Raw genomic sequence first — 13,369 nt, 5'->3', positions numbered from 1 at the left:
TATATATATATATATATATATATATATAATGTATGTATGTATGTATATGCTTGTATGTGTATCCTATCAAGCCTATGTTTGTTCCCTCGACTCTTGGCTATCTGTTGATCACCTTCCCTCTTTCTCCCATCTTTCAATTCTCTTCAACCATTGCATCTCTCTCTCTCACACTCTCTCTCTCACACTCTCTCTCTCTCGCACACACTCCCTCTTTCACTCACACTCCCTCTCTCACATGCACTCCCTCTCTCACACACTCCCTCTCACACACACACTCTCTCTCTCACTCCCACTCCCTCTCTCACATGCACTTCCTCCAAGGAAACATCTCTGGTCATGTAGAAATATTACCTCACAAGGAAAAAGATGAGGGTTGGCAACAGGTAGAGTATCCAGTCATAGAAAATCTACCTCAACAAATTCTATCCAACCCATGCAAGCATGGAAAAGTGGATGTTAGAATATGATGATGATTCTATTTATATTTATATTTTATTTTTGTTATTTTTTCAATAAAGCACTTCTTATCTTTCTTCTTTGCAGTTTTTATCGGAAAGCATGCGGATTACTAAAATTGGAACCCTCGTGTCCACTAACTGGCTGAAGGATTGTTTGTCATCGTCGTCTGCAGACAAACTTCGTGTTTTAGATGTTTCTTGGGCTCGTCTGCAAAAGCCTGGTGTTGGCTACGACAAGTTCTACAAGAAGTAAGTTGAGGTGTCCTTGTTTTATTTATTCATTTCAGCGTGATCGTTACCAACGTCGCCTCCCTGGCACTTGTGCCAGTGGCACATGAAAAGACATTCGAGCGAGATCGTTGCCAGTGCCGATGGACTGGTTCCTGTGCAGGTGACACGTAAAATACACCATGTCAAGCGTGGTTGTCGCCAGTACCCGCCTGACTGGCCCTCGTGCCGGTGGCACGTAAAAGCACCCACTACACTCTTGGAGTGGTTGGTGTTAGGAAGGGCATCCAGTTGTAGAAACCAAGCCAAATCAGATTGGAGCCTGGTGTAGCCATCTGGTTCGCCAGTCCTCAGTCAAATCGTCCAACCCATGCTAGCATGGAAAGCGGACGTTAAACGATGATGAGGATGATGTTGCTAACTGCCATATCAGTTATCTTTGACAAGACAGATGCTCAAAGACATCCCATCGTTTATTGTATATCAAATATTTCTTTTTCCATTGTCACTTTCCTTTTTCTTTAAGACATTGCACTGTGATATCTATCACATCGACCCCAGTGTGTAACTGGTACTTATTTTATCAACTCCGAAAGGATGAAAGGCATTTGTCAGCCTCGGTGGAATTTGAACTCAGAATGTAAAGACGGAGGAAATGCATCGAATCCTTTTGGCCAACATGCTAACGATTGTATCAGTTCACCACCTTAGTAGCTATTGTATTCAGTGATTAGGGTTTTCAGTGGCTAGGGTTTTCAGTCGTGAGTTCAATTACCAAACCCCACCTTTGTATCCTTAAGCAAGACAATTTATTTCTCATTACTCCATTCCACTCATCTGGTGAAAATGAGTTGTGACTGGATTTCAAAAGGCCAGGCTTGTCATGTTTGGTGTGTCATACTGAGAACTACATTATGGGCACATGTGTCTGTGGAGTACTCAGCCACTTGCATGTTAATTTCATGAGCAGGCTGTTCCGTTGATCCTATCTATTGGAACCCTCATCATCATAACCAATGGACAGCAAGGCATTGTGATGTCAGGCAGATTTGACTGCTATTTATAATACATCAAGAAACCACATAGTCTACTTCATGGGCTTCTAAAAAATTACATGTCTCTTTGGCAGGTTGCTTAAATAAAATATTTTTTAGGAGTTTAAGTAATTACTCTTTTACTTGTTTCAGTCATTTGACTGCGGCCATGCTGGAGCACCGCCTTTAGTCGAGCATATCGACAACGGGACTTATTCTTTGGAAGCCTAGTACTTATTCTATCGTTTTCCTTTGCTGAACCACTAAGTGACGGGGACATAAACACAGCAGCATTGGTTGTCAAGCAATGCTAGGGGGACAGACAGACACACACACACACACACACACACACACACACACACATATATACATATATACGACGGGCTTCTTTCAGTTTCCATCTACCAAATCCACTCACAAGGCTTTGGTCGGCCCGAGGCTATAGTAGAAGACACATGCCCAAGATGCCACGCAGTGGGACTGAACCCGGAACCATGTGGTTGGTAAGCAAGCTACTTACCACACAGCCACTCCTACACCTATAATTAATTTATTATAATAATAATCCTTTCTACTATAGGCACAAAGCCTGAAATTTAAGGGGAAGGTTTTAGTCGATTACTTCAAACCAGGGCTTCACTTTACTTTATTTATTGACCCTGAAAGAATGAAAGACAAAGTCAGCCTTGTGGAATTTGAACTCAGAACATAATGAATCAGAAGAAATTCCTATGGAAATTTCATGTTTTGTTAATTTTATTTCATTTATGAAGCATGAATTTATAAATCTTCATAACATTGTTTCATTGCATTAAATATTTTGATTGTCTTTACTTTCATTCCATAGTTCAGTTTGTTTAAAGCACAACAAGCAAACTTGTTTTATGTCGAATAATTTGATCACGTCTTCAATTTTGTTTCATTAAGATTATTAGACACATAACACTCAGACTTGTTCCATTGTTAAAAAATTTCAATTACATCTTCAGTTTCTTCCCATAGTTAAGGCTGTTAAAAGCATAACACCCAAACACACATTGTAACAAACAGTGATATTATAATTTCTTTGCCCCAGGCAACATATTCCTGGATCCATCTACTTTGATCTGAACCAGTGCAGTACCCCAACTAAACATCTGCCGTACGACTTACCAGATACAAATTGTTTAAGTGAATACATTGGAAATTTGGGAATTTCCAATAAGAATTATATTATTGTTTATGATCAGCAAAACAACAGCTCAGCATTCCGAGCCTGGTGGATGTTTAAGGTAGGCATTCCTTTGTTTCTTTCCTTTATTCTTTTATTTATTTCAGTCATTTGACTGTGGCCATGCTGGAGCACCGCCTTTAGTCGAACAAATCGACCCCAAGACTTATTCTTTGTGAGCCTCGTACTTATCCCATCGGTCATTTTTGCTGAACCACTAAGTTATGGGGACGTAAACACACCAGCATCAGTTGTCAAGTGATGATGGGGGGACACAGACACACAAACACACACATATATGACAGGCTTCTTTCAGTTTCCATCTACCAAATCCACTCACAAGGCTTTGATCGGCCTGAGGCTATAGTAGAAGACACTGGCCCAAGGTTCCATGTAGTGGGACTGAACCCAGAACCATGTGGTTGGTAAGCAAGCTACTTATCACACAACCACCCCTGCGCCTATTACAAACTTTCTGATTATTTCTTCTTATCTTCTTATGTTACATCGATACAGAGATCATAACTAAGGACACTTCTACAAACTAGAAATAGCAACCAAATTTTTCTCAGATTGTACCCTATTTTCATAATAAAGGAAAGGCACCTTAAATGATGTGGTCTTACAAACCCCTAAACAAACAGGATGGTCACAACTGGAATGTTTTTGCTCATAGCTCTACTTGATCAAGTTTCACCTAAGAGCCAACCCATGCGGCCGCTAGAAATAGCACTTAAATCTCTCCCAAATCCCATTCTTCTATTCAAAGCAAGGGAGGACACATTAGATAATTTTGTTATTGTCTGAAATATTCTTCAAAAGCCTGCATGGTCATGGCTGGAATGGTTTTTACTCATAACTCTGTTTAATCAGGACTGGCCTACAGTGTGGGATTCAAGAGTTTCAGCAAATAATGTTTGACATGCTAGAAATATCAGCTGAATCTTTATCTAGTTACACTGTATCATCATCATCATCATCATCATCGTTTAACGTCCGCTTTCCATGCTGGCATGGGCTGGACGATTTGACTGAGGACTGGTGAACCAAATGGCTGCACCAGGCTCCAATCTGATCTGGCAAGGTTTCTACAGCTGGATGCCCTTCTTTATGCCAACCACTCCGAGAATATAGTGAATGCTTTTTACGTGCCACCAGCACAGGGGCCAGTCAGGGGCACTGGCATCAACCATGTTCAGACGGTGCTTTTTACATGCCACAAGCATGGGGAACCAGTCAGGCGGCACTGGCATTGACCCACGCTTGAATGGTGCTTATTGCGTGCTACCAGTCAGGTGGAAGTGGCATTGGCCACAACAAAGATTTCCATTTTGATTTTACTTGACTCAGTAGATCTTCTCAAGCACAGCATATCGCCCAACGATTTAAGGGGTACTTTTAAATTGCTCTGGTTATGCAACACTGGTATCAGCCTCGGCTGTGATCTCACTTTACTTGCTGGGTCATTGGCCACAATTCGATTTCGCTTGACTCAACAGGGACAACGATTCAATTAAAAATTGAGGTATATGCACAATTACATGTGTGTGTGTGAGGTTAATGATTTTACATATGTGTGTGCATGTACACACACACACACACACACACACACACACACACACACACACACACACACAATATTACATAAACACCAACCTTCAAAAAAAAACCAGAAATAAATGTCCAATCAGTAATTGTTTCCTTCCTTGCCAGTTAAAGCCATCCCATTTCTATTATACCATTAACCCTTTCGTTACCAACCCAGATGAAACCAGCTCTGGCTCTGTAGTACAAATGTCTTGTTTTCATAAGTTTTGAATTAAAATCTTCCACCAAATCTTCATCACAACTTATGCTCCTAAGACTAGCTTAATGATAACTAAGTTATTTTACTAAATTCTTTGTTATATTTAAAATTAATTGAAAGAAACACAGAGCATCTCAACAGAAATATGGTAACAAAAGGGTTAAAATATATAATAGACAAACAATTCTTAACCCTTTCGATACCAATCCGGCTGAAACTGCCTCTGGCTCTGTAGTACAAATGTTTTGCTTTCATAAGTTTTGAATTAAAATCTTAGTCCCAATTTATGTTCCTAACACTAGCTTAATGATAACTAAGTTATTTTACTAAGTTCTTTGTTATATTTAAAATCAACTGAAAGAAACACAGAGCATCTCAAACTAAATACAGTAACGAAAGGGTTAACAATGTTGTAAAAGGCATGAAAGCCACAACTCTAAACTATTTACTTTGTGCTTAGTCACCAATAATCATTCTTTGACTTTTTCAGTACCTTGGCCACTCTGATGTATCAATGTTAGATGGAGGAATGTCCAAGTGGATTGCTGATAACTATGAAGTGACAGCAAAACCGACAACATACGAGGTAAAAATTTAATATTTTCTGCATTGTTTTCTGGAATTTTCTAAATAAATCTTATTCTTTGGGAACTCAATCCACAAACCCCAGTGTTTATAGAAGGTGTTATTAACATAAGGATTCCTCTAACACCATGTTTATTGAAAGAGAACTCTTGTTTCAGTCATTTGACTGCGGCCATGCTGGAGCACCACCTTTAATCAAGCAAGTCAACCCCAGAGCTTATTCCTTGTAAGCCTAGTACTTATTTTATCGGTCTCTTTTGCCGAACCACTAAGTTACAGGGACATAAACACACCAGCATCGTTTGTCAAGCAATGGCGGTTCTCCAGCATGGCCACAGTCAAATGACTGAAACAAGTAAAAGAATAAAAGAAAAAAAGAATGTTCTTGTTTCATTTAATGATTGGCACTTCTTTTCTGAGATTTACAAATAAATTTCTCATCCTCTTTGTATTCTTGAATTTTCTAGAAATGCAACTTTGAAATTAACCTTGAGCCAAAACGTTTTCGGTCCTTTGAAGAAATAGCAAAAAATCTGGAAACCCAAACTGAAAAAGTTGTCGACTGTCGTCCTTCTCAAGCTTTCCATGGAAATCCTCAAGATAAACTTGGTATGTCGTTAGAACATTGGTTTTTTTTTTTTTTTTAGGATTGCTAACATAACTGTTAGGATGTTTCATGGCATTCTCACACCTAAACAGTACAATATCTGCATGGCATCATTGATAATCCAAAGATTCTTAAAGATTTAACATCCTCTTCCTCTTCCACACCATCACTCCCACCCCCATCATCATCACCATTATCATGTCAACAAACAAGCATCTACATAAGTAGATGAAGAAGAAAACAATGGTCAAATTTCCCTTGAAGATCTCTTTACTTTCTTAATAATAAAAGAGTTCTTGGATAAAAGAGTTCTTGGTAGTTTATCCAAAATTGCTCTTCTGTTATCAGGAAAGTAAAAAGTTCTTCAAAGGACATTTTTTTTGTCTTAGGTAGAGTCTGGTCAGGGATCTCATCACAGGCTGATGAGACTTGTTACTAGTACCGTGTAAACAAGTGCTACCTGTTCCATGGTCAAGTGGTCAGCCACTAAACTGGCTCCCCCACTTGAATAACTCCTGTCAGGAGGGTGTCTGGACACCTGACAGGACTAAAAATAAGACCTGTTGAAGGGCGGATGAGCTCCATATGATCCAACAGCCACCCGGTTGAGGGAAGGCAATGGAAAACCACCCCAATATTTCTGTCAAGAAAACACTAAAGTCGGAATGAAGGCACAGTTGATCAAGAAGACCTGTTGTGGTTTCACCAATGTTCTGCAAATGCATACCTGTCCTGGGTAGATTATAATAATCTGCTTCATTAAGGTTAACCTGGTGCTAAACACCAGCATTGAGTGATAGACATTTGGTTACAATAGATTTTGTGCTGCCATTTTTGGTTCCATCAATTCAGTGTAAAAACCCATTTGGCATCAGCTGTTTTTGACATCTAAAAATCAAAATCAAGATCAAAATAAGATTGAAATGGTTAAAAGGTTAACAAGTGGTTCTTGGTGGACAGAAAAATAAGTAATCTCTCTCTCTCCCTTTTCTCAATAACCCCTGACACTAAGTCCTCCCCATTCCCTTATTTCTTGCCATATTCCCTCCCCTCCAATCAGTGTATATTCTAATCCCCTGTTGTTCTCTCCTCCACCACATTATCACGACCACAAGTCTGTTTCTCTCACCTTACTTTCTCTCCTTTAACTTCCACCTAAAATCATTATCCGCACACACTCTCTCTCTCTCTCTCCCTCCCTCATTCTCTCTCTGTCTTATCTATTCTATTATCCCTTGGTTACAGGGGCCAGTTTAGTCCCTTAGCCTTGCAAGTTATGAACCAATCTTCACTAGTGTTAGTACCATGCAAAAACCACCCACTACACTCTGTAAAGTGGTTGGCATAAAGACCAAGCTTTGGTAGACATAGGCATATGCTGCTGTCTTTCAGTTTGTCAGATCCTGTCAAATCATCCAACCAGCGCCAGTATGGAAGCCAAAAATTAATTAATAATAATGGTGATAATTATGATTTACTGTAAATTACAAATGGAATATTTTTTCCCATTTTACTATTAATTTATATTTGTTTTATTTGTTAGGTCATATTCCTCATTCCAAGAATTTACCATATTCAACACTATTTAAACCAGATGGTACCATGAAGTCAAAGGCTGAACTAAAAGACTGTAAGTTACATATTCTTATGAGAATGTATTAACGTTTTCAGATAGTTTTATTGAATTATTTCTTCTTTTTGTCCCATTCAAGTAAAACAACAACAATAAAACCAATATATGGAAACAGAATTTTCTTGAAATCTGTATCAATCCACAGAGCGTGGATGAACTTTTTATCATTTCATCTAAAAATGTTCTTTTATGGTACTCTAATAATCATTTTAAGGATATATTTGTCTCTGATCCACTTGACACCATGGGACTAGAGTTAAGTACCAACTTTTAAACAATCTCCAGGCATGGTTGTCTTGTTAAGGAACTTACTTCACAAACTTGTGGTTCCAAGTTCCATCTTGCTGCATAGCAACCGGAGAAAATAATTTTTACCTTAATTCTGACTTGTTTAATACTTTAAGTGTAAAATCTGGTAAACAGAAACTATGCAGTGTGTGTTTGTTTGTTTGTGTATATATTAATAAAACTAAAAGTAAAAAATGATTTGAGAATTCTTATATTAATTTACTTGTTTCAGTCATTTGACTGTGGCCATACTGGAGTACCACCTTTTGTCAAATCAACCCCAAAATTTATTCTTTGTAAGCCTAGTACTTTATTGACCCTTTTTGCTGAACCACTAAGTTACAGGGACATAAACACACCAGCTTGGGTTGTCAAGCAGTGGTGGTGGGGACAAATACATATATATGATGGGCTTCTTTCAGTTTCCCTCTACCAAATCCACTCAAGGCTTTGGTCACCCAGAGTCTATAGTAGAAGACACTTGCCCAAGGTGCCAAACAGTTAGTTACATTTGATATATTAATATTCATAAGGCAGTGAGCTGGTAGAATCGTTAGCATACCAGGCGAAATGCCTAGTGGTATTTCTTCTGCTATTACAGTCTGAGTTAAAATTCATCCTTTCGGGGTCAATTAAATAAGTACTAGTTATGCACTGGGGTCAATGTAATCGACTTAATCCCTTTGTCTGTCCTTGTTTGTCCCCTCTGTTTAGTCCACTGTGGGCAATAAAGAAATAAATATATTAATATTTATTAATATGCATATTAAGAAATAAAATAATAAATTTAGATAAGTGGGCAAGTGTCTTCTACTATAGCCTTGGGCCAACCAAAGCCTTGTGAGAGGATTTGGTAGATAGAAACTGAAAGAAGCCCGTTGTATATATATGTGTGTGTCTTTGTTCCCCCAACATTGCTTGATAACTTATGTTGGTGTGTTTACGCCCCCGTAACTTAGCAGTTTGGCAAAAGAAACCGATAGAAAAAGCACTAGGCTTACAAACAATAAGTCCTGGGGTTGATTTGTTCGACTAAAAGCAGTGCTCCTGCATGGCTGCAGTCAAATGACTGAAATGAATTAAAGAATACAATAATAAAATAAGCATATTAAAAAACTAATAAGTGAGTCATAAATTCTGGCCCACCTTATAGTTGTCTCCCTTTCTTTACTACAGGTATTTTGATGAGATTGGTATTTGGTTATAAGGGTTGTTCTTTTGTTGATGCATTGTTGTTGTGTAATCACTAAATTGATATTAAGATGAAAATCATAAAGTTTGGTTGTTTCTTATTCGCACATATGTATTTGCATTCACTGTCTATATGTTGTCTTAAGGATTTACTGATTTGTCCAATGTAATTTTCTTCAAATCCTGAGCATATAATTGCCCAGGACAAACCAGATTAAATGTGGGAATACAAACAGGACTCAGTGAACATACATACGTGCAAGTAAGAAATGACCAAATTTTACAATTTTCCCCTATCAATTTAGTGATTGCACAACAACAGTGCTTCAACAAAGAAACAACCTTCGTAACCAAATACCAACCATAGCAGAATATCTTTGGTAGAGAAAGAGAGAAAACTATTGCTAATTTTACTGCAACTTTTATTGAACTTGCCACAGTTACTGCAGCTTCTAGTGAAGCTGATAAAACAATGACCACTACAGCCACTAACATTACTGCTGCTGCTACAAACACCCACTCCTGCTGTTATTACTTTTAAAAGGACATCCTGGTGCTAATACCATCATAACCCAGCATCACTCAGAAAAAAATAAAACACCAGTACCATGTAAATATTTAAGAAAAAAATGTGAAATACTAGAACTGATATCAGGAAAGATTAATTCAATTTATTTTAGTATCTCTTCTTTTTATTTCAGCATGAATAAATTCTTTTTAAGCAATTGAAACTGGTAGCTTATTTTGATAAAAATGTTAATACTTTTTTTGTGTCTACCCAGGATAAAGTTCTCAAAGCATTTTCTCTTTTTTTATTTTTTTTTATATATAAATTTACTTGTGTGAAACCTAACTTTTCCATTGTGTGTGTGTGTGTGTGTGTGTGTACATATATTTTGGCAATGTATATTACAAACACTGTAAACATTGGCTAGAAAACTTGCAAAACATTGTTTTCAAATAAGAATTTCAGGGATTGGTATTTTGATATTTGCTGAGAAAATCCCTTGTCTCAGTTATTGACATAATCACAGGGAACTACAGACAAGCTTGTTAGAAGTCTATTGGTAATGGAGTCTGAGATACACCCTGTTTAAACAACGCAACAATTAATGTCATCCTAAACATACTGAGTCTGAAAGATAATTAATTACGTATCTAAAGGGCACTTTAGATAATGCAGTCCTAGATATACTGTCCCTGAAATAGACATTGGGTAATGTAGATCTAAATAGACGATTATTTGTAAAGTTGAATGACCTCAAGGAAGAAATAACCTTTCACACAAATTACTAATGATGGTGGTGACACTTGGTCACCACCATTTTTGTCTTCTTGCCAGTTACACCCACTAATTCTTTGCAGGGTATCCACATGCCTCCTCTATAGTAAGACACGTTCCTTCCCTCAATACCACACCTCCAATCTGTTAAGGCTTTTTCTTTGTCTTGCAAGCTATTTGGTAACCTCATTAATGCTGGTGTCACATTTTGTAAAGTAGTCGGTGTTGGGAATCCAGGCATAAAAACTATACCAAAACCAACACTGGAGTTTGATGCAGTTCTCCAGCTTGCTGAATCCTGTCAAACTGTCCGATCCATTTCAGCATGAAAGGAAGGTGCTAAATGATGATGATGATGATGATAATGATTAATGACTTTGGCTATGTTGTAACCTCACCGTTCTTGTTTTCCCCATGTAGCAGGACCAACATCTCTCTCTGTAAAAGTTTGAGAATTTGACATATTTGTATGTGGAATATATATTCATTTTTATTTTTAGAATTCTTTTATGTTATCAAATAGGTTTTTGTGAAAACACTGTTGTTCTTTCTGTTCTAAACTATTTCTTTTTCTTTTTTTTCCAATTCAGTGTTTACAGCTTCTGGAGTTTCTCTTGGGAAACCTTTAATTTGTACGTGTCAAACGGGAGTAACTGCTTGTGGCGTTGCTGCTGCTGCAGAAATGCTTGGTAAAGAAGAAATCACCGTCTATTTGGTAAGTTCTTCAATTGTACTTCTGTCTTTTTACAAATGAATTTTATTAATTTCTTTTGACTCAGCAGCACAAATGAATCGGTTGTATAAAGTTACTTAGTATTTCGTCAAGTATTTATATCCTCTTATAATGTGTCCTCCTTCTCAACAGGCCAGGAAATACTTCAACTCTTAACTGTTGCTAACTACCAACATTTTTGCCTGCTCCATCATCATTCAACATCCGTATTCCATTACTAACAATGGGTTGGGCAGTTCAACAGGATCCAACTAAACTGACAGCTCTGTTGGTCTTCAGCATCTGCTTTGACATGGTTTCTATGGCTGGATGCCCTTTTTTTTTTTGTGACACTGCCACTTGTGAGGTCACTAAGTAACTCACAAGACAAGATCCTTTAATGTGGGGGAGGGGGGTTCAGATATTGAGAGGCTAAAGCAGGAAAGAGGAGCAAAAACACGCAGAGATGAGGCATAAGGTTTTACTTTCAAGGTACAAGAAAGTGGCGCAGAGAGTTGAGATTGAGTGGGGGGAGTAAAATAGAAACCATTTTTTATTCTCCCCAAATTCCTCAGGGTAGAAGATAGCAGTTCAAACTCTCTTGGGTGAGCAATAGTGATGACAGAGGTATCCTGTTTGCTGAGAGATGGATAGATAAGGCAATGGAAGTTGTAGGAGTGTGTAACAGGATAATTAAGTCTAATTAGAGGTAGCACAGTAGCAACATTTATCTTGACGTATACCTCACTGATGGAACACCAGAAGGGTCACTTTTATGAGAGTCTTCTGCAGACTACCTCAACAGTCAGTGACTATGATCTTGTAGCTAATGGCTTCTATGGACATGGTGTTAAACACATGGATGGCTTTCATGATGCACATGGAGTCTATAGTTACAGCTTCAGAAATTAGGCAGGTATAAGGCCTTGGAGTTTTGTGATGCAGTTGATCTAACAATTTGCAACACACCTTTTAAGAAACCAACCAAACACCTCATTGCCTACCTTTCTGGCAAAGACAATTCAGATAAATTCTTACCAGGAAATGAGGCCAAAGGGTGTTGGCACTAAATTACCTGAAAGAAACCCCTTGCACATATGTTTGAGTGTTTTTGCAGGGGACCTTTGTCTAAATATTGTATGGTTATTATAAACAAATGGCATTCATTTCCAATCTATGAAATGGAAATATTACCGTACTTGGAAACAAGAGAGGGTTGGCAACAGGAAGAGCATCCAGACATAGAAAAATATCTGCTTCAACAAATTCTGTCTGACCCATGTAAGCATGAAGTAGACAGCAAACAATAGGGATTCTTAAATTACATTAAAACAAATTGCTTCATCCCAATATCTCATCACTCAACTGATATTTTTCTCTATTTCCTATAAAGTAATTTAACTTTCCTGTTGACCTGTATTTACATAAAAGATGTCTGTACAATTCTGAATTAACCCTCAAACCAATTTTTTGTTCCTAATTTCAGGGTTCTTGGCATGAATGGTCTCAGAGAGCTGATTCCAAACAAATCATTTAATCTTGGAAATTCCAAGTTATAGTGCAGAATCTTTTTGAAAGTAATTTAAAGTGTGATCCGAAATTATACAAAGATATTTTAGAAACTTTTTATTTAAATTTGCTTTTGTGATTTGTTTTCACCCAAGAAAAAGAGGTCAGTAACTTTCGTTGAAGTAAAAAAATCAGCTTCACAAGAGCAAATTACTGCCACACCTGTAGAAATGATCACCAGCTTTGATATAATCCGTCATATTGATCTGGTTTTAAGACCAAGATTAAGAATTTATTTTATACTGTTTAAATTATTTTCATATCCATTTTTCTTATGTTTGCTATAATTTTTACAAATTCGAATATTGGTTATCGTTATAAAGATTTTTTTTATAACCAAACGACTGTAGTGTGTTGCTGAATATAAAATAAAATAAAAGACAAAATGAAAAAAAAATTCATTTGATATTAATAAGAAATTAAATCTCAAAGGAGAAAGTTTTTGTTTTTCAATTTTTTCAAGCATTTTTTTTTTATTTAGTCACAAAATGTAGGCCTTAAGATATTTCACATTCTGTAACATGTCAACAATTGTCAGGTCTTGATAACAATGCCTTAAAACAATAAGCAATAATTTTCTCATTATGTTGTCAGTGAGACAGAACTAACATTACATTCCTGATGACAATCAGTTATTCTAAAATTAGTTTATGGTGAAAATCAACCACTTGTAAATAACATTAAAACAAAAGAAGTGTGGAAGGAAGGATGGAGAAGATCTTTGAAAATATATTATATAAAAAGAAAATTAAAGAAAAACTATTT

At 37.1% G+C, this 13,369-nt stretch overlaps 1 protein-coding gene across 1 annotated transcript; it reads left to right on the top strand.

Annotated features, from left to right (window-relative positions):
* The first annotated feature begins 522 nt into the window (after window positions 1–522).
* LOC106872215 (3-mercaptopyruvate sulfurtransferase) lies at window positions 523–13,042 on the top strand. The gene is made up of 7 exons (XM_014919124.2): window positions 523–707; window positions 2,796–2,991; window positions 5,228–5,323; window positions 5,790–5,931; window positions 7,473–7,559; window positions 10,914–11,038; window positions 12,522–13,042. The coding sequence occupies exons 1-7, from the start codon at window positions 559–561 to the stop codon at window positions 12,570–12,572; spliced, it is 846 nt and encodes a 281-aa protein (XP_014774610.1). The 5' UTR covers window positions 523–558; the 3' UTR covers window positions 12,573–13,042.
* Window positions 13,043–13,369: the final 327 nt, after the last annotated feature.

This window comes from Octopus bimaculoides, chromosome 6 (genome assembly GCF_001194135.2).
Source record: "Octopus bimaculoides isolate UCB-OBI-ISO-001 chromosome 6, ASM119413v2, whole genome shotgun sequence".
Classification (NCBI taxonomy): Eukaryota; Metazoa; Mollusca; class Cephalopoda; order Octopoda; family Octopodidae; genus Octopus; species Octopus bimaculoides.
This window is presented reverse-complemented; position numbering and strand designations above follow the sequence as displayed.

Coding starts and splice junctions, on each gene's coding strand:
- LOC106872215 (XM_014919124.2), top strand. CDS start 559: ATGCGGATTACTAAAATTGGAACCCTCGTGTCCACTAACTGGCTGAAG. Junction 5,932..7,472: donor AAATCCTCAAGATAAACTTG/GTATGTCGTTAG, acceptor TTTATTTGTTAG/GTCATATTCCTCATTCCAAG. Junction 11,039..12,521: donor AAGAAATCACCGTCTATTTG/GTAAGTTCTTCA, acceptor TCCTAATTTCAG/GGTTCTTGGCATGAATGGTC.